At 35.4% G+C, this 21397-nt stretch overlaps 12 protein-coding genes across 12 annotated transcripts, besides 2 other annotated features; 7 read left to right on the top strand and 5 right to left on the bottom strand.

Annotated features, from left to right (window-relative positions):
• Positions 1-94: 94 nt before the first annotated feature.
• BEWA_014980 (conserved hypothetical protein) lies at positions 95-1179 on the top strand (the record flags this gene model as incomplete). The annotated part of the gene is made up of 2 exons (XM_004832334.1): positions 95-188; positions 260-1179. 2 exons carry the CDS (start codon positions 95-97, stop codon positions 1177-1179), a joined length of 1014 nt encoding a protein of 337 aa, XP_004832391.1.
• Positions 1180-1189: 10 nt separating this feature from the next.
• Positions 1190-2286, bottom strand: BEWA_014970 (conserved hypothetical protein; the record flags this gene model as incomplete). Its single annotated transcript, XM_004832333.1, has 6 exons — positions 1921-2286; positions 1732-1880; positions 1634-1697; positions 1487-1593; positions 1344-1452; positions 1190-1309 (listed from the first exon to the last, which is right to left on the bottom strand). Exons 1-6 carry the CDS (start codon positions 2185-2187, stop codon positions 1190-1192), a joined length of 816 nt encoding a protein of 271 aa, XP_004832390.1. The 5' UTR covers positions 2188-2286.
• Positions 2246-2272: a sequence feature (AT_rich).
• A 473-nt stretch (positions 2287-2759) lies between the features above and the next one.
• BEWA_014960 (conserved hypothetical protein) lies at positions 2760-3557 on the bottom strand (the record flags this gene model as incomplete). The annotated part of the gene is made up of 1 exon (XM_004832332.1): positions 2760-3557. One exon carries the CDS (start codon positions 3555-3557, stop codon positions 2760-2762), a length of 798 nt encoding a protein of 265 aa, XP_004832389.1.
• Positions 3558-3764: 207 nt separating this feature from the next.
• Positions 3765-3806: a sequence feature (AT_rich).
• Positions 3807-4754: 948 nt separating this feature from the next.
• On the top strand, positions 4755-7431 carry BEWA_014950 (hypothetical protein; the record flags this gene model as incomplete). The annotated part of the gene is made up of 2 exons (XM_004832331.1): positions 4755-7113; positions 7151-7431. The coding sequence occupies 2 exons, from the start codon at positions 4755-4757 to the stop codon at positions 7429-7431; spliced, it is 2640 nt and encodes an 879-aa protein (XP_004832388.1).
• Positions 7432-7549: 118 nt separating this feature from the next.
• BEWA_014940 (RecF/RecN/SMC N terminal domain containing protein) lies at positions 7550-11214 on the top strand (the record flags this gene model as incomplete). Its single annotated transcript, XM_004832330.1, has 3 exons — positions 7550-7637; positions 7672-11017; positions 11052-11214. The coding sequence occupies 3 exons, from the start codon at positions 7550-7552 to the stop codon at positions 11212-11214; spliced, it is 3597 nt and encodes a 1198-aa protein (XP_004832387.1).
• A 101-nt stretch (positions 11215-11315) lies between these two features.
• BEWA_014930 (conserved hypothetical protein) lies at positions 11316-12584 on the top strand (the record flags this gene model as incomplete). The annotated part of the gene is made up of 3 exons (XM_004832329.1): positions 11316-11675; positions 11711-11862; positions 11898-12584. The coding sequence occupies exons 1-3, from the start codon at positions 11420-11422 to the stop codon at positions 12582-12584; spliced, it is 1095 nt and encodes a 364-aa protein (XP_004832386.1). The 5' UTR covers positions 11316-11419.
• Positions 12585-13505: 921 nt separating this feature from the next.
• Positions 13506-14516, top strand: BEWA_014920 (protein kinase domain containing protein; the record flags this gene model as incomplete). The annotated part of the gene is made up of 1 exon (XM_004832328.1): positions 13506-14516. One exon carries the CDS (start codon positions 13506-13508, stop codon positions 14514-14516), a length of 1011 nt encoding a protein of 336 aa, XP_004832385.1.
• A 2-nt stretch (positions 14517-14518) lies between these two features.
• BEWA_014910 (conserved hypothetical protein) lies at positions 14519-15641 on the bottom strand (the record flags this gene model as incomplete). The annotated part of the gene is made up of 3 exons (XM_004832327.1): positions 14519-14847; positions 14883-15424; positions 15460-15641. The coding sequence occupies 3 exons, from the start codon at positions 15639-15641 to the stop codon at positions 14519-14521; spliced, it is 1053 nt and encodes a 350-aa protein (XP_004832384.1).
• A 115-nt stretch (positions 15642-15756) lies between these two features.
• BEWA_014900 (hypothetical protein) lies at positions 15757-17085 on the top strand (the record flags this gene model as incomplete). The annotated part of the gene is made up of 2 exons (XM_004832326.1): positions 15757-16416; positions 16633-17085. 2 exons carry the CDS (start codon positions 15757-15759, stop codon positions 17083-17085), a joined length of 1113 nt encoding a protein of 370 aa, XP_004832383.1.
• Positions 17086-17099: 14 nt separating this feature from the next.
• Positions 17100-17432, bottom strand: BEWA_014890 (hypothetical protein; the record flags this gene model as incomplete). Its single annotated transcript, XM_004832325.1, has 3 exons — positions 17100-17203; positions 17240-17310; positions 17347-17432. The coding sequence occupies 3 exons, from the start codon at positions 17430-17432 to the stop codon at positions 17100-17102; spliced, it is 261 nt and encodes an 86-aa protein (XP_004832382.1).
• Positions 17433-17483: 51 nt separating this feature from the next.
• Positions 17484-18458, bottom strand: BEWA_014880 (conserved hypothetical protein; the record flags this gene model as incomplete). Its single annotated transcript, XM_004832324.1, has 5 exons — positions 17484-17737; positions 17776-17842; positions 17885-18061; positions 18103-18305; positions 18347-18458. 5 exons carry the CDS (start codon positions 18456-18458, stop codon positions 17484-17486), a joined length of 813 nt encoding a protein of 270 aa, XP_004832381.1.
• Positions 18459-18637: 179 nt separating this feature from the next.
• Positions 18638-21249, top strand: BEWA_014870 (conserved hypothetical protein; the record flags this gene model as incomplete). Its single annotated transcript, XM_004832323.1, has 4 exons — positions 18638-19172; positions 19213-19364; positions 19402-19607; positions 19644-21249. 4 exons carry the CDS (start codon positions 18638-18640, stop codon positions 21247-21249), a joined length of 2499 nt encoding a protein of 832 aa, XP_004832380.1.
• Positions 21250-21397: the final 148 nt, after the last annotated feature.

Here is a 21397-nt window from a genome sequence, read left to right as displayed (position 1 = left end):
CAATAAATGTTAGGCAGAACTCTACCTTCCACCTTTCACATCCTTTATGTATTCTACTACCTGATACCATTCCGTACAATGTAAAATTTCCTTGATGTTGCAATATGGCACAACATCGCGGCATATTGTCTTCGTTAGAAGTTTATTTCTAAGCCTATCGATACTCTGGTCTATTAAACTTGTTACAGGTATTTTACACGGGACTATAGACCCTGTATATGCGTATATTAATGGTAGCATAACAATATATTCTCCATAGGTTACCAAATATGTCATTCCCGTGCTTTTACACCCCTTTATGCCAAAGGACTAGGAGATCATGTAAACACTGGCCAACTCCGGGAAATAAAATCATCCCTTCTCGCTGAAGATCATAAAGATACTTGCGTAGTTGAGAAAGAAGGTCAAAAAAAAGTACGTAAGTTAAGACCAAAAGAAAGGAAGGAAATACTCCGGAAAATATTAGAAGATAAAAACTCAAATCTAATAAGGGATCTTGTCAACAAGCTAAAACCTGAAGAACTTTTCGTAAAAGTAGAAAGAACCGTCACAAAGAAGGCTGTAAAGGCTCCGAAACGAGTAAGAGTTAAGGAAAATGAAGAAGAGGTTACACTCGTGGAAGATACTGGGTACGATGAACCAACGCAAATCAATCACGTTAAACATGGAAACTTTGTTGTCTACAAAAACGAAGTATATACCATATCTGCCATACAGCACATAGCGCAAGCTAGAACAAAAGGCCATTACAAAGTTAAGATGCAAGGACTGCATACTACAAGAGAAAGCTCATTTTCCTTTCCAGATGGTGCAAAACTCAATGTATTAGTACCAAGAAAGTTTCAATGCACTTACATAAACCTGGACAGGATGAGAGATGTTTATATATTTAAAACTGAACTCAGCGAAGTGCTAATTCCCGCGAGCACGAATATTGAAGCCCTGCGATATTTGAAACCAGGTTTAAAAGTGACACTAATAAGGTGGAAAGACAAAGTTCTCTCTCTGTACGTACCCTCACGTATTGAATACAAAGTTGTGGATGTAAATACCGGCAATTATGCTGCTACTTTAGAAAACGGATTAGTTGTGATGGTTCCAACATACATAAAGGTAAATGATCACATAGAGGTAAACACAAACAAAGGAGAATTCTTGAGGAGAAGTATTATTGGATAAACTCAAAGGTTCACCGATTTTTATACAAGCAGGGCGCTAGCAGTGTACCCTTATTTAAAAGTACATTCTTTTTCAAATCTGTAACTTTTTTCTCAAAAGTAAACTCAAAGAATACAAAAAAATCATCCGCCTACAATTTTATATGTAACATACTATTAGACTACCTTGGTATTTTCATCTCTAGAATACTTGTATCCATAGGATTCAATAAATTTTGAAAACGACTGGGCATTCTCCAGTCGGCTTTTTACTTCAACAATCTTTAAAACACCCCTGATTAATCATGACATATAAAGGTTACACTTACCCTAATTTCAAGCAACGAGAAGCCTCCAATATGAATAGCGGCCAATCTTTACCCATTAAGCTCAGGCAAAATATTGCAACATCTAATGTGTTATCGGATAGCGGTACCTGTACATGTTACATATTTTGCAATAAATGGACGACGAACATGTAGCATATTGCATGCTGTAACTGATGGATCAGTAGAAACTAAATCGAATGAATGGACCGTCCTAATGTGTATTGTATGATTAAAATGCGTAATACCTCTTGGTAAATGTTTTGGCCACCAATGCATCTCCGCATCCAAAATCACCTATAACATTGTATTCACTATGTTTTTTAAGCCACTTTATGACTTTTGACAAAGGGTTGTATGGCCATTGAGATACTTGATGTCGATAGCCATAGTGATACTACAAAAAGTAAATGACTCAGAAAGTGTAAAATACATACGGCATTAAAAAGACTGTTATCATCATTGTAAAGTTTCCAAGCTTCTGTGCTGGTTGAAGAGTATAACTGCTCATTAAGGTAACGAAATCTACTTCCAGATAAACGTGCTTTTATATCGGTGAGTGATATGGTATCTCTAGACTTTTTTTTTGCGATCTTCAAGGTTTCTTTCGGAGATTCTCGAAAATACTCGGGACTAATGTTATGTTTTCTCCGTTGTTGCGATTTTCTGGCCTTTGGTCTCGTTCTATTCTTATTTTTGGCCATGATTAAGACAAATTTGTGTAAATTTGCTTAAATATCAACAATATATGTATTACATAGCTTAATAAATATTAATAATATAATAAAACAACTTTATGTCCCAAAAAATCAGTGTGTGGACTATTTATATCAAAACTGAGAATAGTAACATCCAACATAACGCTGTTACCTATCATGGACCACCTATATATTATTAGCAACTGTCATGCTCTTTAACTGAAAGAATTAAGTGATAGTGTGTCTACAAACCAACGTCACTCTCTGTATTATAGATTCGTAGATGTTAGATATTTTATTCTCATTCAGGCATCATTACCGGTAGATTAACCGTTAATACGCCACATGTATATGAATATATCTAACTATTTGCATATGTTTGATGTTTCTGACGAAATTTATGATTGATACTTAAGGTTAGTAACCAAGTTTGGATATAGCCACAGATTCAAATTCACTTGTAAGAATAAAAACATTAAAGATAATAGTCGAAACCTCTTATAATGAGCACTAAATACTCTCAAAGTTGAACATATGCACTACATTGTTTGACCTTGTTGGGAAATTGGAGAAATCCACTAATACTCCATCCAATTCGATTCGCATGAATAAATTTTCTTTTCATCTTCTATCTTGTCTAGCTCATACAATTTTTCATAAAAGGCATTTCTATCCAAAGGCAGCCATTTACCTTCAACCTTTTCATAGAATCTATATTCAAAGCCATTAGAAGAAGTTATAAAAAGATGCCCTAACACAAAATCCGTTCCCCCACAGTAAATAACAACGTCAACACAGTCTTCACCCGTTGATCCGCCCTCCCATATTATTTCACGGTTGTCTGAAACCCTTACTAGTTTGCCTTCGTGCTTTTTTACAAATATCAGTGCATTGGCACCATATGGCTGATGGTTTATTATCTTAAACAATAACAGGTTTACACTGTGAATGTCTAGGGTAATTTGATGTTCTCTAGGCGCTTCCAACTTATATCCATCAAACTTTCTAAAGAACTCGCTTCTATCTAATGGCGCCCACATCGTCCCATTATTTTCAAAATAGTTACGATAAACAGAATTATGACGTACTATAAACAAATATGCCAATATAGTCTTATCTGGAAATCCATACAGGACTAAATGCGAACAGAACTCGTTGTCATCTCTACTTCTCCAAAATGTTTCCTTCTCATCTCTAATTGCCTGAATTGTGTTTCCCTGAGTTGGTGTGTATATTGTGGAAAATGAATCATGAGTACTATGATATCCCACAGTGAATTGTTCTTTACTAGCGTTCCAAATGTTAAGTACGAGCGGCGTTCCTGCTATAAATTTAGCTTGTACAATTAAGGTGATGTGTATTACTAATTCCAGCATAATTGGATGGATTCTGTTTGTAGCCCATGGAAATAAGAAATGTTATTAATAATAAGAAACTACCTTGTTAAAAATTAATTATAAAACTTTCACCGTGAACGAATCTACAACTGTATTCATTTATTACAGTACGACAGTTAAAACAAAAATTAGGAAATAGCCATAGAAATTGTGCATGCAGCTGATTATTGAACAATAAGACATTACTAATTTAATAACATTAATTTATTACAAATTTCAAATTTTAATGGGCATAGTTTTGGTATCTTTGTAAGAAACAATTAGGAAATTTTCGATATTTGAATAAACTGTCCAATTCATATTCTAGTAAGTGGTCATATTATTAGACAGATTTTTCTACATATTGTTTATTCAATTACATGTGATAATGAGATAGTTTGGCATGTGATTGTTTACAAGCTAAATTGCCCCAAGAAATCTGTCTTATACAGTGCCTACAAAAGCTTTGTGAGATAGACCTGTGTCTAAAGATGTTTGGGATACATATATAGATACATAATCCATTAAGCTACCCTCTTAAATAGTCATTAAGATATACTTTACGTTATGGGAGGTAATTAGATGATATATATGGAATTTTGGTACTGACCGTAAATAACAATTATTCACTTGACATTATTTCTATCGTATAAAGGTATATTTATGGATTATATCTATCCCAAATATCTTGAAAATGAATTTACACCATGCAGAGATGCTATCGCGAATATATAGCCATTAGGAATAACCAATGTAGGTGTGACAAGGAGTATAATATAAGCATTATCACTCCTAGCAGTCAAAATTAACATGAAATTAAATTAGATATATGCTCTAGAAGTAAAATGCCACACGTATACCTTTAAAATTTTCTAAGGACCACGAACTCATTTCTTGCTGTATTGACAGTAGAACGAACGCTCAGATTTTTTAATGAATTTAAAGTGTGTGTTTGATTGAAAACGGTGAATAGTTTCCATTTATTCGAATCCCAGATACCTATTATTCATTATTAGCTTTGATTGTGTGCATCGACTTCTTTCACTACAAAGGCGGCATTTTATGTTGTTTCAATGACGGTTTACCACGATTATCTGGGTTCATAATGAAAAGGAATGGCTAACTTTAAATATAATTCCACCCATACATCTACTTTTCCATATTACACTGGATTCTATGGGATTCTATCACATATGCATGGATTTGGCCTCTATATCTCATATATACAAATATATTAACCTTTTATTGTTATTTTGGACTATAATTACAATAAGTGGTATCAAGTACCACGGAAAATGTGGATCCGTTTTGCAGGATGATCATATTTTGACAAACTACTCAACAAGGGGTCATTTACGCGATGTTTTCCCCGAAATTTCAGACAGAGCATCGAGAATCACGGTAATTTCTGAAGAAAATGTAAATAATCCGGGGACAAGTGACACTAGTCACTTTATGTGTAATATAGACAAGGGTCGTTTTGCATTCCTGCCTAGTTCTACAAGCAAGAATATCAGAGCTCACAATTATATCGCATATTCACCACAGAAAAAATGGCATTTAAACTATCCAGGAGGTGAAATTAGTATAAACAGGGTCGATTTAATACCATACGCTAGCAACTATGAAGGAATACTTCCTATATACAACATTCACGCAATAATTGGACATTTCACATTACTGGCAGGAAACAGAATTATAGATGATTCCGATACTTTATTACGGCGCAAGAATTTTAAATCTATTACAACTAAACCGGTAACTTATCCAGCTTCAGATATAACGGTCGGATTAGTTAAAGTATTGCGTTCTCACAAGGTCATAACTGTAAAGTCTTTTTTTGAAGCGCAGTTTGGGATTAATGCAGTTACTGATAAGAAATATGCAGATTATACAGCTACAGTTTCGAAGATATTGTTTGATGAGTTATCATCCAGTGGATACGACGATTTATCAAGTCTATTTTACCATAAATTTAAAACAATGGACAACGCAGCATTATCTAGAGGATATAGGATATTATTCTTGGAGCACATTAAAAATGGTGAAAACCAAAAACTGTTGAAAACATTTGTTGACATTTTCCACGATCCGTTTTTGGCAGATGTGTATGTTCACGAAGCAGCAAGTAGTGTTCTGAGAAGAACATATATTGACGGATGGATTTTATCTCTTATATTCTTATCCACTTTAAAGTATCTAGGGGTTGAATTTTTAAAGAGAACACTGGTTTTCCAAAATTTCAAGGAAAACTTTTGTTCCGGAAACACTTCAGAACATCTCAGCCAAAATCCTACCATGTCATTAAGTTATGAGGTCAAGTCATCCGAGGCAGCAAAAAGGGAGTCCCTAAGAAAGATTTACGATAATACACTTATCTCTTGTTTCGATAGTAGGCATTTTAAATTCTTTATTTCCTTGTACTGCGACAAATTATCAACAACAAATTCAATGGACACATTAGCTGATAAAAAATATAAATGTAATTTCGATTCTACGTTTATTCCCTTGGATCTGGTGCCTAATGTAAATGGTAAACATACATTTGAAGACCTACTGGACAGGTCACTTTGCATGTCTAAGAAGCTAAGCCTTACACATATTAGTGAGTTTGTGAGAGAGGATATGAGTAAAATACCAAAGAGAAGTCTTAGAAATATGGACGACATTAGTTGGATATCATTTTTAATGTTAAGACACAGTTTACACAATATTTTTTTATCCCTTGAAATTCCCATCATTGGTAATCCCAGCGCCTCATGTACTGGGGAAAACAGCCGTAAATTAAGCGATTTACTCGATAGTTTGTCTAATTTGACAGGAGTTAATCAAGAGTTAAAAGAATATTACCATATTCTCTCTACTAGGGTTTTCTTTAAAAGGAAAAAAGGTGATAAAGTTTGTTCTGTGGGAGACTTTATGGCTCGCCTTAATGATTTATCCACTGTATCGGAAGATGATATAAGAGAAATTGACAGGTTCATCAATGCACCTTTGCACTTGACATTTTTTGGCAATCCAATTAGTAGTACAGTTACGAAGAAAGATGATTTAGGCGACACAATCCACAAAATTAGAGATTGTGTAAAGAACAAAAAGTTTGATGTTCATGATATATATATTTTTATGAGGGCTCTTCTTGATAAAAATATGTCCGGATCCGCTGCTGCTAGCATGCTCTTTATTTTAATTCCAAATTTGACCTTTTTAACGTGGACTCATTTTCATTTGTTCGTATGCGCCTTTGAACACGATATAGAGACAAATAATGCAGATTCTCTAAGTGAGGTGTTGGATCTGATGATAAAGATGGGTTGTAGACCGGAGCCCGTAATGTATGCACGGTTCTTCAACTTGTGTAATATCACAAAAAAGGTTTGTTTTCCTACAAGTCAATATTTTTCGCAGCGAAAATTAATTTGGAACCATTTTCACAACTTTGTAAGACAAGATTATAGAATATATCCCGAAGTTTTTACTAAATATGGAATCAGGAACATGCGCAGAGTATCACTTGACATGTATAATAGTTTATTTGAAGCAGCGGCTTCTTCTGGTTTGTTTATACCTTTTAAATCGCACATCGTGTTTAGGAATGTACAGAGAGGGCTTGATTGCATTTAAGAAACTCTTAGAGGATTTGGAAGGACTCTATCAACTCATTCCGTTTAGTTCATGGAACTTTATTACTAGAATATTGAATGGATCGCAAGTGGATTCTAGGCTCATATCGATAGTATACCAATGTACGCAATCGTCAGTAAACGTATCCTTTGATAATTCTACGCATCTTCCCGCTCATATACCAACACGGAAGTCCGTGTTAGCAGGGGAAATAATTTCAATGTTGGATAAACATTTGAATAAATTGTAAAATTTGCATAGACAACATCCAGCTGCATTGCGTGTGTGGGTCATGAGAAAATTTGTTCTACACACCTTCCCTTTTCACCAGTAGGATTTGCTCACTAGATATTTTCATTTTATTAAATATGCATATAAAATCCGTTCGTTTAAAGGGGTTTCGAACTTACAAGGACCTTACGGTCTTCAATTTTTCACCCGGATATAACGCGATAGGTAAGGAATCGTACATAAAACAACCTTGTTACAGTCGGACTAAACGGATCAGGAAAAAGTAATATTCTTTTGGCCATAAGCTTTGTTTTGGTAGAAAATTTAGAACGCACGAATAAAAGTTACTATTTGTATAGGGGAGATGAATCTTCTATGTCTGCTGATTATTCAGCATACGTAGAGATTACATTCGATGTCTCAAATGATGATGCTGTTTCGGAATTTCTAGAAAATACTAGTGATTTATGCCTAAAGAGAACCTTTTCTGAATCTAAGGATGTATACACCGTTAATGGCAAGCAGATGGCGCTTAAGGATTATAGACATTTACTAGAAAGTTTGCACTTGACAAAGAATAGTGGATCACATGGTTGTGATTCGCATTTTATCGTAAAACAGGGTGATGTGTGTAAGTTATCTAATATGGCTCCAGTTGAACGCCTGAATTTTTTTCGTGAAATTATTGGACATAAATCATTTGATATCAAGGTTGATGAGTCCATGAAGTTGCTGCAAGATTCTAACATCATGTACAATTCTCTGGAAAATCAGTTGCAGCAGATATCTCGTAAGCTAAGTTCGCTAGATTTACAGAAAAGGGAAACAGAAAATTGGTTCGATTTAGATACAAAACGCAAGGAATTGCAATCTAATTTACTTTTACTTAAGATATCTCAGTTAAATGATATGATAAAACAATACACAGAACAGGAGATTGAGCAAACACAGGTTATTTCAAAATTACAAAAAGATATGGAATTATTGGAAAATTCGCTCGAAGAATCGAAATCAGAGCTCAATGCAACATTAGACTTTAATTTGGAAACTAAAAGATCCGAGTTAAATAATATTAGAAATCAATTTGACGAACTTAATAATGAATTAGCAGAATTTCAAAAAGAAATTGGCGTGATATCTTATAACAACGAACAAAGCCATAATGAATTAGATGAAGTCAATAAAAGCATTGTACTTATTAATAATAATTTGGATGAGTTAAATGATCGTTTTGTAACAATTTCTAACAAAATCACAACCAGTGAAATGAATATAAACGATCTTTTATATAAGCAGCGAAATCCCGATGAGAATATTTCGGCAGTAGTAGAAAAGTTGGAAAAGCAGAGAAAAATGATAGAGAAAATAATAAAAGAGCATGAGAGCAAGAAGGACAAGCTAAGAAAATCCTTGTCAAAGTGCCAAATTGATATGAAATGTATTAAAGATGAAATGATAAAGTGTAATGAAGAGGCCTTTACTAAATCAGAACTTTACAAACAATACACCTCTGACATGGAAATCTGTACTGAAAACAAGAGGTTAAAGCAGAGGGAAATAGCTAAAGAGATGTTGACACATTCCAAATTAAAGATACAAATGGTTGAAGCTGAAAATATCTTCAAAAAGATATCATTTGCCAATCAACAACTAGTAGATTTAGTTGGTATATGGCTAACTTCAAATACATTAGAAAATCATGAACAAAACTATATTGGCTTATTGATTGATCTTATTGATGTTAAAGATGAATATAAGGTTGCCGTTGAACAAGTTCTGGGACCTAAACTATTTACTATTGTTGTAGCAAATATGTTCTACGCTAAGTCGCTAATTAAGTTTATAGAGGAACAAGATACCTACTCTAATAATATTCGTATTGTTTCATTGGATATTTTACAGGCTACAAGCCCTGATGTGGACGAAAATGTATATGAGAATACGTTTCCCCTAGAGAAATGTATAATCTATGATGACATAATATCACCCTTGATCCACTCATTGTTACACGATTTCAATTTAGTTCCAGATTCTAGGGTGGTACGAAAACTAATTCAAAGCCGAAAGAATTGCGTTACCCCAAATGGCGAAATATTTTACTACCATGGAATTGTATCTGGAGGTTATGTTAACACGACTAATTCGACATTAAAATCCTATTCCAGGCTTAAGCAAGTTAGAAAAGAAGCCACTAATATTGAAAAGTTAGTAAAAGAGTTGAATTCAGATTTGGAACGGATGGAGAATGAACAAGATAACATTAAGAGGAAATGGAATGCAGCTAAAGATGATTGGAACCGTTCAATGGAAAAAACCCAATCTTTAAATGTTTCTCTTCAACACCTTTTAAACTTAGAGGAATCAATAAACTCCCATTTGTCGGACAATAAAGTAGTGGAATTGACACATAATATAAAAAGTTTGGATGAACAACTCAAAAGATTCAAAGAGTCCACCAAGCAGGATTTAGAGAGAGACAAAGCTCCTATTGATAAACAGATGGAAAATTTAAACCGTGAATTATCCACTTTGAAACATGAAAGAATGGAAATACAAATGAACAAGGAACAAATGGAAGAAAAATTGGAAAACTTGAAGATGAAAAGGAATGAAATTTCAAAAACAATTATTACGAATTCCCAGATATTAAACGAATATCAAACCAGCTACGAGACATTAAATGCACAAATTTTAAATCTAGAAACATCAAGAAGTACATTAAATCAAGAAGTAGTTAATTCAATGACCATTGATGAAGCTATGCAGAAACGACATGATAAGTCTTTAAAAGTCGCTGAAATAGAAGAGCAGATATCATCATATAATTCTGCATTGGATGATGCTACGACAAAATTAAAGACGATTGTACAGAATATATCTTCCATTAAAATAGCCGTTAAGGAATGCCAGGCAGAACTTTCCAGAATAGATGAGAATATTACTGAAAGAATAAGGAACAATATGAATACTGACAGAGACAGTGTACTTGAGCAACTGTCCGAGATCAACAAAGAATGCATTCCCTTGGATTTCTCGAATCGCTTGTCACTAAAGGATTACGAAGATTTGAAAAATGACTTAGAAGCATTGAACATTAGGAAAAAAGCAATTGATGGGTCAAAGCTCGCCATTTTACAATCCATTCGAACACTAAAAAACCAAAAGGATCGCAATATTACACAGTTGATACATAAAATTAACGAAAACATATCGGCCATATTTGAAGAGTTGGTTCCGCACGGGAGCATCAAGTTAATAGTCACACGGAGGGATGCATCCAATCAAAATATTCCAGAAAAGATTAATAGTTGTCTGCCGGAATGTTTTACTAACATCGATGAAGAAGACAATCTAACTGGATTGGATATCAGGGCTTCTTTTGGGTCGAATACGGATGGGTTTCAACAGATCCATCAATTGTCTGGTGGGCAAAAGACAATAATCTCCCTAGCCTTTATCTTAGCCATCCATAGATTACAACCAGCGCCATTTTATCTTTTTGATGAAATCGATGCAGCTTTGGATGATCAGTATAGAACTAGGGTTTCAAAACTCTTGCAGAGACAATGTGAGCATGGAACGCAGTGTGTAGTTACAACATTTCGGTGAGTTCTATAATGGACACTTCACATTAAATAGGGAACAACTACTAATACCAGGGGATATTTTTTATGAGATTTCAAATGTAAACGGTATCAGCTACTCTAAACAGGTCACTTTACACCAAGCTATGGAATTAGTATCGCAGGTTAGATTTTCACAACTTGTACGACAATACATTTATAGCAACCACCAGCACTAACTAGTTAATTTTTACACGAAATTAATCAAATTTCCCAATGTTTTTCAAACGTAGCTGAGTTTTGCGGAGATGGTGCGTAGCCCATAGACACTCTTCTTATCAGATACAATTATGTTCGCATCTAGATGCTTTAATGTTGTAGTATATTTTAATTTTACAAATGTAGTTTAGGCCATAGTTCGTACACACATGAGGAATTTTTACCATGGTGAACGCAGGGGCTGTATATTGTATGAATGACTATAATAACTTTGAATGGTGGACTAATAATGATGAAAACACACCAAATTTTGATAAAGCTCCGGTCTGGTATCCTCCCAAAGTCCCAGACTTGCTGGAGGAAGTACACAAAAAGAATGTAACACACATAAAGTCTCCATTTCACCATTTACGTTATCCTCATGAATTCAAGAACAAAGAATATTACAAGTATAATGAATGTGTTGATGAGGAACCTACAGGTACATCTTTATCTTTACACATTTTCATGTCTCAGATTCTCCCAAGGAACCTGTTTCCGAACCTTTTTCTCCCACTCAAGAGACAAGGAACCTGAATGTACAACTTCAAGCTCCAAGGCGACGTGTACAGACCTATCGGGAATACTTTGACAAAAAGTCTCTTCGTAAGCGTATTTACGATGGAGAGGTATGTTTATTGGTAACTTGGACACAAACATGCAGATTGCATTCTATGATGACTTTGTTGAAATGGAAATTGCTCGTGACTACTGCAGAATCTTTGACAAACCTTTCAACGTACCCCGTCATGACTGGGGAGGTGAAAACTATTTTTTCGGCGAGAAGATCGTTGATGAAGCACTTGAGACACAGGAAGAAGATGAGATCCCAGTAGCGAGTGAACCCTCAAGTAGGACCGAAGTGGAGCCTGTTGCCCCAAAACTAAAGGAATGTGATTTGAAAATAATGTCAAGCACTAATTTGAGTGAAACTAAGAAACGAGAGCTCCTAAAGGGGGAGATTCCAAGCTTGTTTTCTACACAAGGGGAATTTGTAAAGAAAAAAAAGGACAAGTGGATTAGTTTCCACAACCTGAGGACTTATGCATATATGATTGACTCGGTAACCAGGTGTCCTCCCTTGCACGTACAGATGCAAAATATACTCCAAACAGGCTGGAAGAGCCAATCAAAGAACTCGTTTTATTACGAAGATTCCACTAGCTCGGAGACATTCCAAGATCCGTATTCACTAACCAAGGAGCAAATAGAGCAGGCTAATTCCATCTTAAAAGAACGCAAGAATCCGGTTTCAGATGAGATTCCAGATGTAAACAAGCTAGTAAAGATTAAAAAATACAGCATCAACGAAAATTGTTCCACCGTTGGTGGAGGCAGATATCAAATTTAGTGTAAAGCGTCTAGCATTCATAGTAGCTTATATCAGAGCGTTCGTGTACCTTTGGCGAGTAGTTTTAGTAAAAATGGCAATTTTGAAACGCGACGCAACGCCGATATGCAATGTGGAAATGTGCATATGTCACGTGGACGATACATCACCAAGACGCAAACAACAGCATAAATACAGCCTTAAACGGCATTAAAATTTCTTGAGAAGAATTATAATGCAACTAAAACAGAGAATATAGTAGGAATGCGCATAGGAAGTCCGTTTTACAGTGGACCTAGCGTCCCGTATTAGCAACTATGCAAGTTGGTGTGCTTTATGTACTTTAGATGTACTTTGATGTTCGTAGGCAGAAACACTTTTTATGTACAATGTTTAATTAGTTTTATTTGATAGATATTTCAAAGGAAATATTTGAAAACTGTAAAAAATTAAACAAAGGGACGGCGATAGTACGACCTCCTGAACTTCATCAGTACAATCGATAAAACTGCCAAGCGCCTATTTTGTTAGGTTTTAAGTTTATTATACATTATCGATGATAAATAGCTGCAACATTTAAGTGTATGGCTGTATGATGCTTTCTTTATGTGGGATTGAAATTTTCACCGACTTGATGATTTCTCTTTAAAAGGACACGATTCAACTCGTGTAATTTCACAAGAAATATTACTAGGATTTTACACTAGATAGCGGTTATACGCTTGGGATTGAATTTCAATCGGATCATAACTCCAATTGATCTCATTTGGTCCTTCACTCTGGTTGATGGTCTCTTTTTTGATTCAGAACAGATTTTTTAATATGGTTGTATAAAAATTTTGGCATTCCTTCTCAATCAATTATTGATGTATAGGATTTTTGACCTTGAACACAACTCATCATAATTGTACTGCTGTAATATATGGAGTTTTCGTGTCTATAATGCTGGGCAGATCACTAGAGATTCGTGTGGGTGGAAAATACCGCTTAGGGCGCAAAATCGGAAGCGGATCCTTTGGAGATATTTTCATTGGCACCCATATCACGACTGGCGAAGATGTTGCGATCAAACTAGAGTCTCACAGAAGTCGTCACCCCCAACTGCTTTATGAGTCAAAACTTTACAAACTGTTAGCTGGTGGTGTAGGTATTCCTACTATTCACTGGTACGGAATAGAAGGAGAATATAACATATTGATTATGGATTTATTAGGTCCATCACTAGAAGATTTATTTACGATATGTAACCGTAAATTAAGCTTAAAAACAGTACTAATGTTAGCAGATCAAATGCTAAATCGTATAGAATATTGCCACTCCAAGAATTTCATTCATAGGGATATAAAACCAGATAATTTCCTTATTGGCCGCGGGAAAAAGATGTCCATTGTTTATATAATAGATTTTGGGTTGGCAAAAAAATACCGCGATTCTAAAACGGCGCAGCATATTTGTTACAGGGAAGGAAAGAATCTGACCGGTACGGCTCGTTATGCGAGCATCAATACCCATTTGGGTATAGAACAGAGCAGACGTGATGACATGGAGGCACTGGGTTACGTTTTGTTATACTTCATGCGCGGTAGTTTGCCTTGGCAAGGATTAAAGGCTACCTCTAAGAAGGATAAGTACGATAAAATTAGCGAAAAGAAAATCGCTATTCCCGTTGATTTGTTATGCAAACAGTTACCCTTTGAGTTTGTTACCTTTATAAATTACGCACGTTCATTGCGTTTTGAAGATCGTCCCGATTATTCATATCTTCGAAGGATCCTTAAAGATTTGTTCTTTAGACAAGGATATCAATACGATTTCATCTTTGATTGGACATTTCTACATACTGCACAATTGATGCACTCAATGATGGCTGAAGATATCGAACGTTTTGAACGTATCACAAAAGACAGAGATCAAGAAGAGGCTAATGCACGGCCTACTTTGAAAAACAAGTAATTTTATAACTTTAAATTTTGCTTTTTAGCTAAGCGATGCAGCCTTCTGGCTTCGTTTCTCTTTTGTTTTATAGACATTTTTAGTAAATGTCGTTCATCGTGTAGGCGATACATTGTGTGACTTCTTGATAGTAGTTGTAGTTGCTCCGGAAGTGGTGTTTGGTGGTAGAGAGAATCAGCATGTTTTTGGGCTTGCTCTATGAGTTCTATTTTACCTTGTCGCCAGTGCTGGGTTATTGTGTCGTTTACAATGGCTTCCAATGAGATGTGAGCTTTTTTTAAAATGCGCTCCATATTATCGTTGCCAGTTAGCAATAGAGTTATCTTTCCATCTGTAATTTTTGTATACATCTGACATTTAAATTACCTTGTAGTTGAAATATCTTGTTAAATGGATCGAAGTTGAAAAAATTGTCCCAGCTACCGAAGCGCATGAGTACAGATAGACCAGCTCTTTGTAGTCTTCCAGTGTAGAAACTACGTTCATAGAGGCCATGCGATACAGTATTTATAGTACAGTCTCCATTCTTGTATATCTTCTCGTATAATCCTTTGCAAAGTGATAAAATCTGTTTATTGTAGTGGTATTGCTTAAATAAATAATCCGGATCATTTCTTTTGTCCGTGTCTAGATGACGAATAGAGATAATTTTGCTATGTAAAGTAAAGGGAAGAACAAGGTTTGCACCTGCCGCATCTATTGATGCCTTTTTACTGCGAAACGTCACATATCCTACGCCGTTACATTGGTATGGATCCAGATCGTGAGGTTTACATCTACAAAACGTAACAACCCCGTATTTTGAAAAAAACCTTCTCAAACGTTCCTGCAGGTATTCAGGTGTTCGACCCATTGGTAGGTTGCGTAGTTCTATGGTATTTGGTCCATATATCGATACGATCTCAGATCTGCAAGTGTGTAATAGATAGCTTCAGCTACATACCTGTCTATAGGCCTATCATACATCCAATCTATCTTTCTACCATCGATTTTAGATATTTCTGGATAATGAAGTAGGCTGTTTGGGTCTACTCTCACATATGGCTTTACGAAATACCAGCGCATACGCGAAGCTCCTGGATACGCATAGCCAGAAAAGGCTCTCGCACCAGTTAAGTTAATCATATTTCATTAATGACCCGTCATAATATTAAATAACCACAAGCACTTGGGATGTTTGGAATAATTTGCACGACACCCTGTATTTCTCTTTGTGGTTAATCCATTAAAACTACCCAGGATGAATATCGCAAAAAAACTTTTAGGTTGCTTAAGGAATAATACAAAGAGGATAACTGTTAAGGATATTGTCGGAAATGTGTACCGTAAAGATGATTCTTTAGAGTACCCCTTTAACGTGAGCTGTATTGAATTATGTTATCAAAATAGCACACATTCGTGCCATAATAGACAAAAGAGATTTGTATCTCATTCTAACAGTGGAGGTAACGGTACTGCGACTTCCAAAGTTGAAACCAACGCTTGTGTTTCCGGAGAGATATTCGACAAGGATACTTTTGTAAAGCTTTTAAGGTTGACAAGTACTAATTCAAGTGATTTGTTCTCCGCAATTAACAAATCCAAAGATGAACTACGGAAGCTATCCGCTGAATCACACCCATTTAGCAAACACGATCTACACATTTTAATGCAGTTATTATCTGAAGTATTAGCAATAAAAACCAACAAAAAAGATGTGGACCTGTTTCATAGTGTTCTAGAGTCGTTTAGAAATGATAGCAAATTTCCCTCTGGCTTGGGACTTTGTACTATGTTTTCCTCTACCAATGATTCAAAGGCAAAGTTACCCTCTAGAACATTTTCCAGAACGCTTGCTAATAAAATTGGAATTATGGGAGCTAAGTTCTTGGCTCCCAAATCTATGACTATGATAGACGAGGTACTTGAGCAATACTCATATTACACATGTTTAGGACTACAGAAAAGGTGTAAAATGTGCACTAAAATACTTATCTGAGGCTATAAATTCGCAGGATTTCGAAGCTTTGGAGTCATGTTGTGAAAGCCGACTTTTTAATCTAATAAAAAATGGCATAGAATATCTTAACAAGCTTAAGCTCAAGGTTAGAGTTTCTGGTTTAAGCACATTTTTTAGGTAAAGTACGACACTATCTCTTTCAAAGAAATACTTATGGATAAATTTGTACTGACAATAGGTGGGAAGCGTGACGACGTGTTCAAAGGACCACACATATTTAAGGAGGCGATGGCCCATCAGATAGTATTGCCACATCCACACCTGCATTCGGAACCAGGTAACCCGCCTGATAGAGAGCAATACAAGAAGACAGTATTTAAAACATTCGAAAAGGGTATCGTATTACGCATGGAAATCGTGCTGCTAGTCAAACAGTCGTTATCACTTTTAGATTCGGACGACAACATTGTTTGGAAGGATGTAAATCCAGATTCATACCATAGATTATATTTTGAATCTGAACTTAAACCGGAAGAAGGATTGAATGCGGCAAATAGTATGAAATTTACCAATACAGATTGGGTACTAGTGGATATCAATAGCGTACTTTGCGGTAACAACCCATTTTAAAGAATACATCCAGTTTATAAGTCAGGGTTAATGTTTCTAGGAGGTACTCCTATATATGCTGAAAGATGCTCAATTCTTCTTCCAATTTTTGTTTGTTCAGAAATATGCGATATCCAACCTAGAACCATTTTATTTTATACACGTGATATACTACCTGCTATTCTAGATAATGTGAGAATACTTTTCATTAATTCTATTGAATTTTTAGAATGGTATCTTGTCAATCTGAAAGGACATAAGAAAATGTTGCATTACACTTACTCCATGATACTATAGGCAATGTACATTTCAAATACTGGATGCGCTTTGCCATTCAACTTGGATTCCAATTCTAGCAAAGGGGTCATTTCTTTCCCACAATATTGACTGTAACAATCCTGTTGTTCAATGCGATATTATCATTTTAAACTAACAACTAGAATGCCAACCCTAGGGTCTTTTCTTGCTGTAACCACCGATTTTAATTCGTTTGGGATACGAGACCCGTGTATATAGCCTTTGTGCGAATCTAACATTGCTACTCCCTCATTGATTATTTCATCGTAGTTATCCAGTTGTACGAGACATGTCTTATGGATAGAGGCTGCAGCAATAAGACTTGAATATGCGCTACCGAGTTCCGAGGTACATATTCTAGCTGCATATGACGCACCTATGGTTTTAATATATATGAACTATATAAGAACCTACTTGTTAGCCCATGATCTATGCTCAAAACGAGCAGAACGTTTATAAATTTGGCTATGTTATCATCAATCTATAAGGAGATAATGGACTATTATGGAGGTACCTCATATACCGACTTGCGAAATAATAACCTAGATGCTAAATCAGCAACGGGATTGTTCGAGCAGAGAGGGTTTTTGTTTTTTTTTATTTTCCAGGAATATATAATTCCTAGACATTGCCCAAATAGTGATCCATAATTTCTATTTTCAAATCCATTTACAAGAGAGAAGCATGAAATTAACATATCCTAAAGTTAGTATTTTTGGTTTGCAATGGCCGAGAACTTACAGTAATGTGTATATTGGCAGGAAGTATTTTAAGGTTTTCCGTTAAAACATAAGGATAATCCACGATTCCGCTGTGTATATGTTTTACAAAGTCATCTAGTTCGGATTTTTCTGGCAACTTCGCGTTTAGAATCAAATGGAAGACTTCCAGAAATGTATGTTGCGATGCTAGCATCCTCAGGGGATATCCTCTAAAGTGGACATCTGAACATATGTTAATAATGACGAAAATGTGTTACTCTAACCGTTATTAATAAAAGGTGAATAAATTTCCGTTTCGACCGATATGAGCTGCTTATGTTTATGTTTACCAATCACTTGGCCTACTGTACTAAATGCTCTCTTAAGTATATACATCCTAGTATTATATTATTTGAAATATTAGATTCACTGAGCTGGTTCTTCGACCTGCAAGGTGTCTAATCACACTATACTTCCAAAGATACTTTTACAAATAATTGTTTACTTGAGGAGCTTACCTTGTTCTTTAACAATGCACAAAATGTTTAGATTAATTCTAGCTGGGTTTATGTCCAATGTGCAACGTTAGAAGGTATTTTCAGGCCTTGATACTATTTCCTTTCTTCTTACCAAGATTCTTGGCGTATAAACGCGTAGATCCGAAATATCCACACATAACAAGATATAAGCAATATATTTTAGCCAAAAAACCGACTTGGGGACCTCCAATCGATAAACCAGTTGACGATGAAAGCGTAAAGGAATTTTTTGACCACGTTTTTTCCAATCCGATTTATGAAACATCCGTAACTTTAGATCGTACTAAAACTCCATCATATGTAAAGAATAATAACACCTTAAAAGGTTTGGGTAACAAATCCTATGATAAGATACTTGAGGATATAAGACAGGATGTTGACGAAAGACTTTCTCAAGAGAGCCAGGATTCGGATGATGAAATATCGCAGAAGGATAGTCTGAATGATAGTTACAAAATAAATCTCATACGACAGATAAAAAGGGGTATTTTGCAAGGCAACTTGCGACCAATTTCTTCAAAAAAGAATGTGCAACATGAACGTTTATACAAGTCTAAGCATTTTACAAATGGTAAGATTTTGTTAGTATAAGGAAATAACATTTATAATAGGAATGCACTATAGAAAACTTGGTGAAACAGATTTTGTAGTCAGCGAACTATGCTTAGGAACTTCCATGTTTGATAACCCCGAATTAATTGATTCCGATCATGCTATTGAAATTATGGAGCATGCATATAAACGCTATGGAATCAATTATTTTGTACGTTATTACGATCATTTACACTGATAATATACAGGACACATGTGAATATGATCCCTATCCATACGAACCAAGAAGTTATTTAGAGGGACACCATAAAACCTTAAATACATTCTTAAAAGGGATTAATAGACAAAATATCATAATATCTGGGAGAATATCCTCAAGTAACCTGGGGAAACCCAAAACTTCTGGTCGATTTTTATCTTGGGTGCGAGACGATATTTTAGCTCCTCCGAACCTGTAGGTCCATTGTATTGCATATATCTATACATACAGCAAAACAATCGAAGGTGCAGTAGATAAATTACTAGAAAGTTTGGGAACAGACTATTTGGATATTTTATCTTTTGTTTATCCCTATCGCTATGTACCCTTATCACACCTAGGTGAGGATACATACTGTTGGTCCAAAGATGTTCCAAGGAAAACCGATAAAGACGATTATTATACTAAAGAATGGCTAAATGCGCAAATTGAAGCTCTAAATATCTTGGTTTCTAAGGGGAAAATTAGGTCTGTTGGTCTTTCCAACGATACGATTTGGGGAATGTATGAAATGAAGTACCATAGTGATAGAAAATTCAAATTAGCTGGTACACAACAGTTGTATAATCTATTGCATCGCAATGAGGTTGAATCTAGTGGAATGAATGAGGCATCCTTAAAGGAACATCTAAACTGTCCTATAATTGCATACGGCATATTGGCTGGTGGGATCTTGACTGGAAAGTACCTAAATCCGGAAAGAGTAAATCCAATGGGAGCAGATAAAGGCCCAGAGATTGAGGATTTTGGCGATATATTTTCGAAATATAGATCTGCATTTCCTGAAGATTATGGTCACTTGGATTTTGGACCATCTAATGCCCGATGTAACATATTTCCCGATACATTTCATACTCATAGAACAGTATGGTGTCAACATGCTACCGCAGAATATTTAAAACTAGCTAGAACACACGGTATGACGTTATCGCAGCTGAGCATGTCATGGGTATATTCACGTCCATTTATAGGATTCACTATAATTGGGCCACGCACAATTGGTCAGTTGCATGAAAGTATGGCAACATTGAGTTATCCTGTGACTAAGGAATTAGAAGATGATATTCATGAAATATTCTTAAGATACAGAGCTCCAACTATGGGTGGGCCACAGATTTTGACACATCTTGATGAATTTGAAGTACCTATATCGCAGAATGATCATGTAAGATATGGTTCAATTCCTATATGGAGTGGTGGTTCACATTGGAATATGGAACACATTCCATCATTGGATAAATTAAAAATGATAAAGTGCCATAAGGATCAATACCATGATATTAAAATGATGTTTGGTCTTTTTGACAAGCCTAACGATTCTGCTTGGCCAAACTTCAGGTGTTGGGTAGAACGGTTAAATGAAGGACTACCTGGAGAATATTTTGCTGTAAAGGAAAGTCATTTATTAGGTTGGAACACAATGAAGTTTTCTGAGTTTGTAATTTTGAATAAAACACCTGAAGAGTTTGAGAAAGAAGATACAACTTCTTTTCACTTTTATTGGAAAAATGGAAAGGTATATGTTGGACCTACAACCAAGGCCATTTATAACTTTTACAAAGATAAAGATGCTGTAATGAATGTGATGAAACAACGAGAGAGAGAATTTTGGCCAGCAATCGATACCAACGAGCCACCAGAAGATTTAATGATTTGGTCATCAGTAGACATAGACCTAGTTTATAAAAGACTAATGGAAATGCATGGAATAAATGCGCTGGATGAAAAGCAGTTGGAAAAAATTTTAAATGAGACAACTATTGATCAATGTAAATTGTTACCAGAGGAAAAGCTCTGCGAGAAATTTGCATACTTAAAAAAACATCTTAAATCATAACCACCTACTTGGAGAATTCAGCTATACCATGATTTATTATATCTATTTCTTCCTTGCTTATACTTCTAACCCAGTGTTTGTAGGGAGAATTTATGAAATCTTCAATGAAATTCACCTGTGGACCACTCCCTAATTTTTTTGTTCCAGA

This window comes from Theileria equi, assembly GCF_000342415.1.
Source record: "Theileria equi strain WA chromosome 4 map unlocalized gcontig_1105316255033, whole genome shotgun sequence".
In the NCBI taxonomy this organism is placed as follows: Eukaryota; Apicomplexa; class Aconoidasida; order Piroplasmida; family Theileriidae; genus Theileria; species Theileria equi.
Note: the sequence above shows the minus strand (reverse complement) of the source record. Positions and strands in the feature narration are given on the sequence as shown.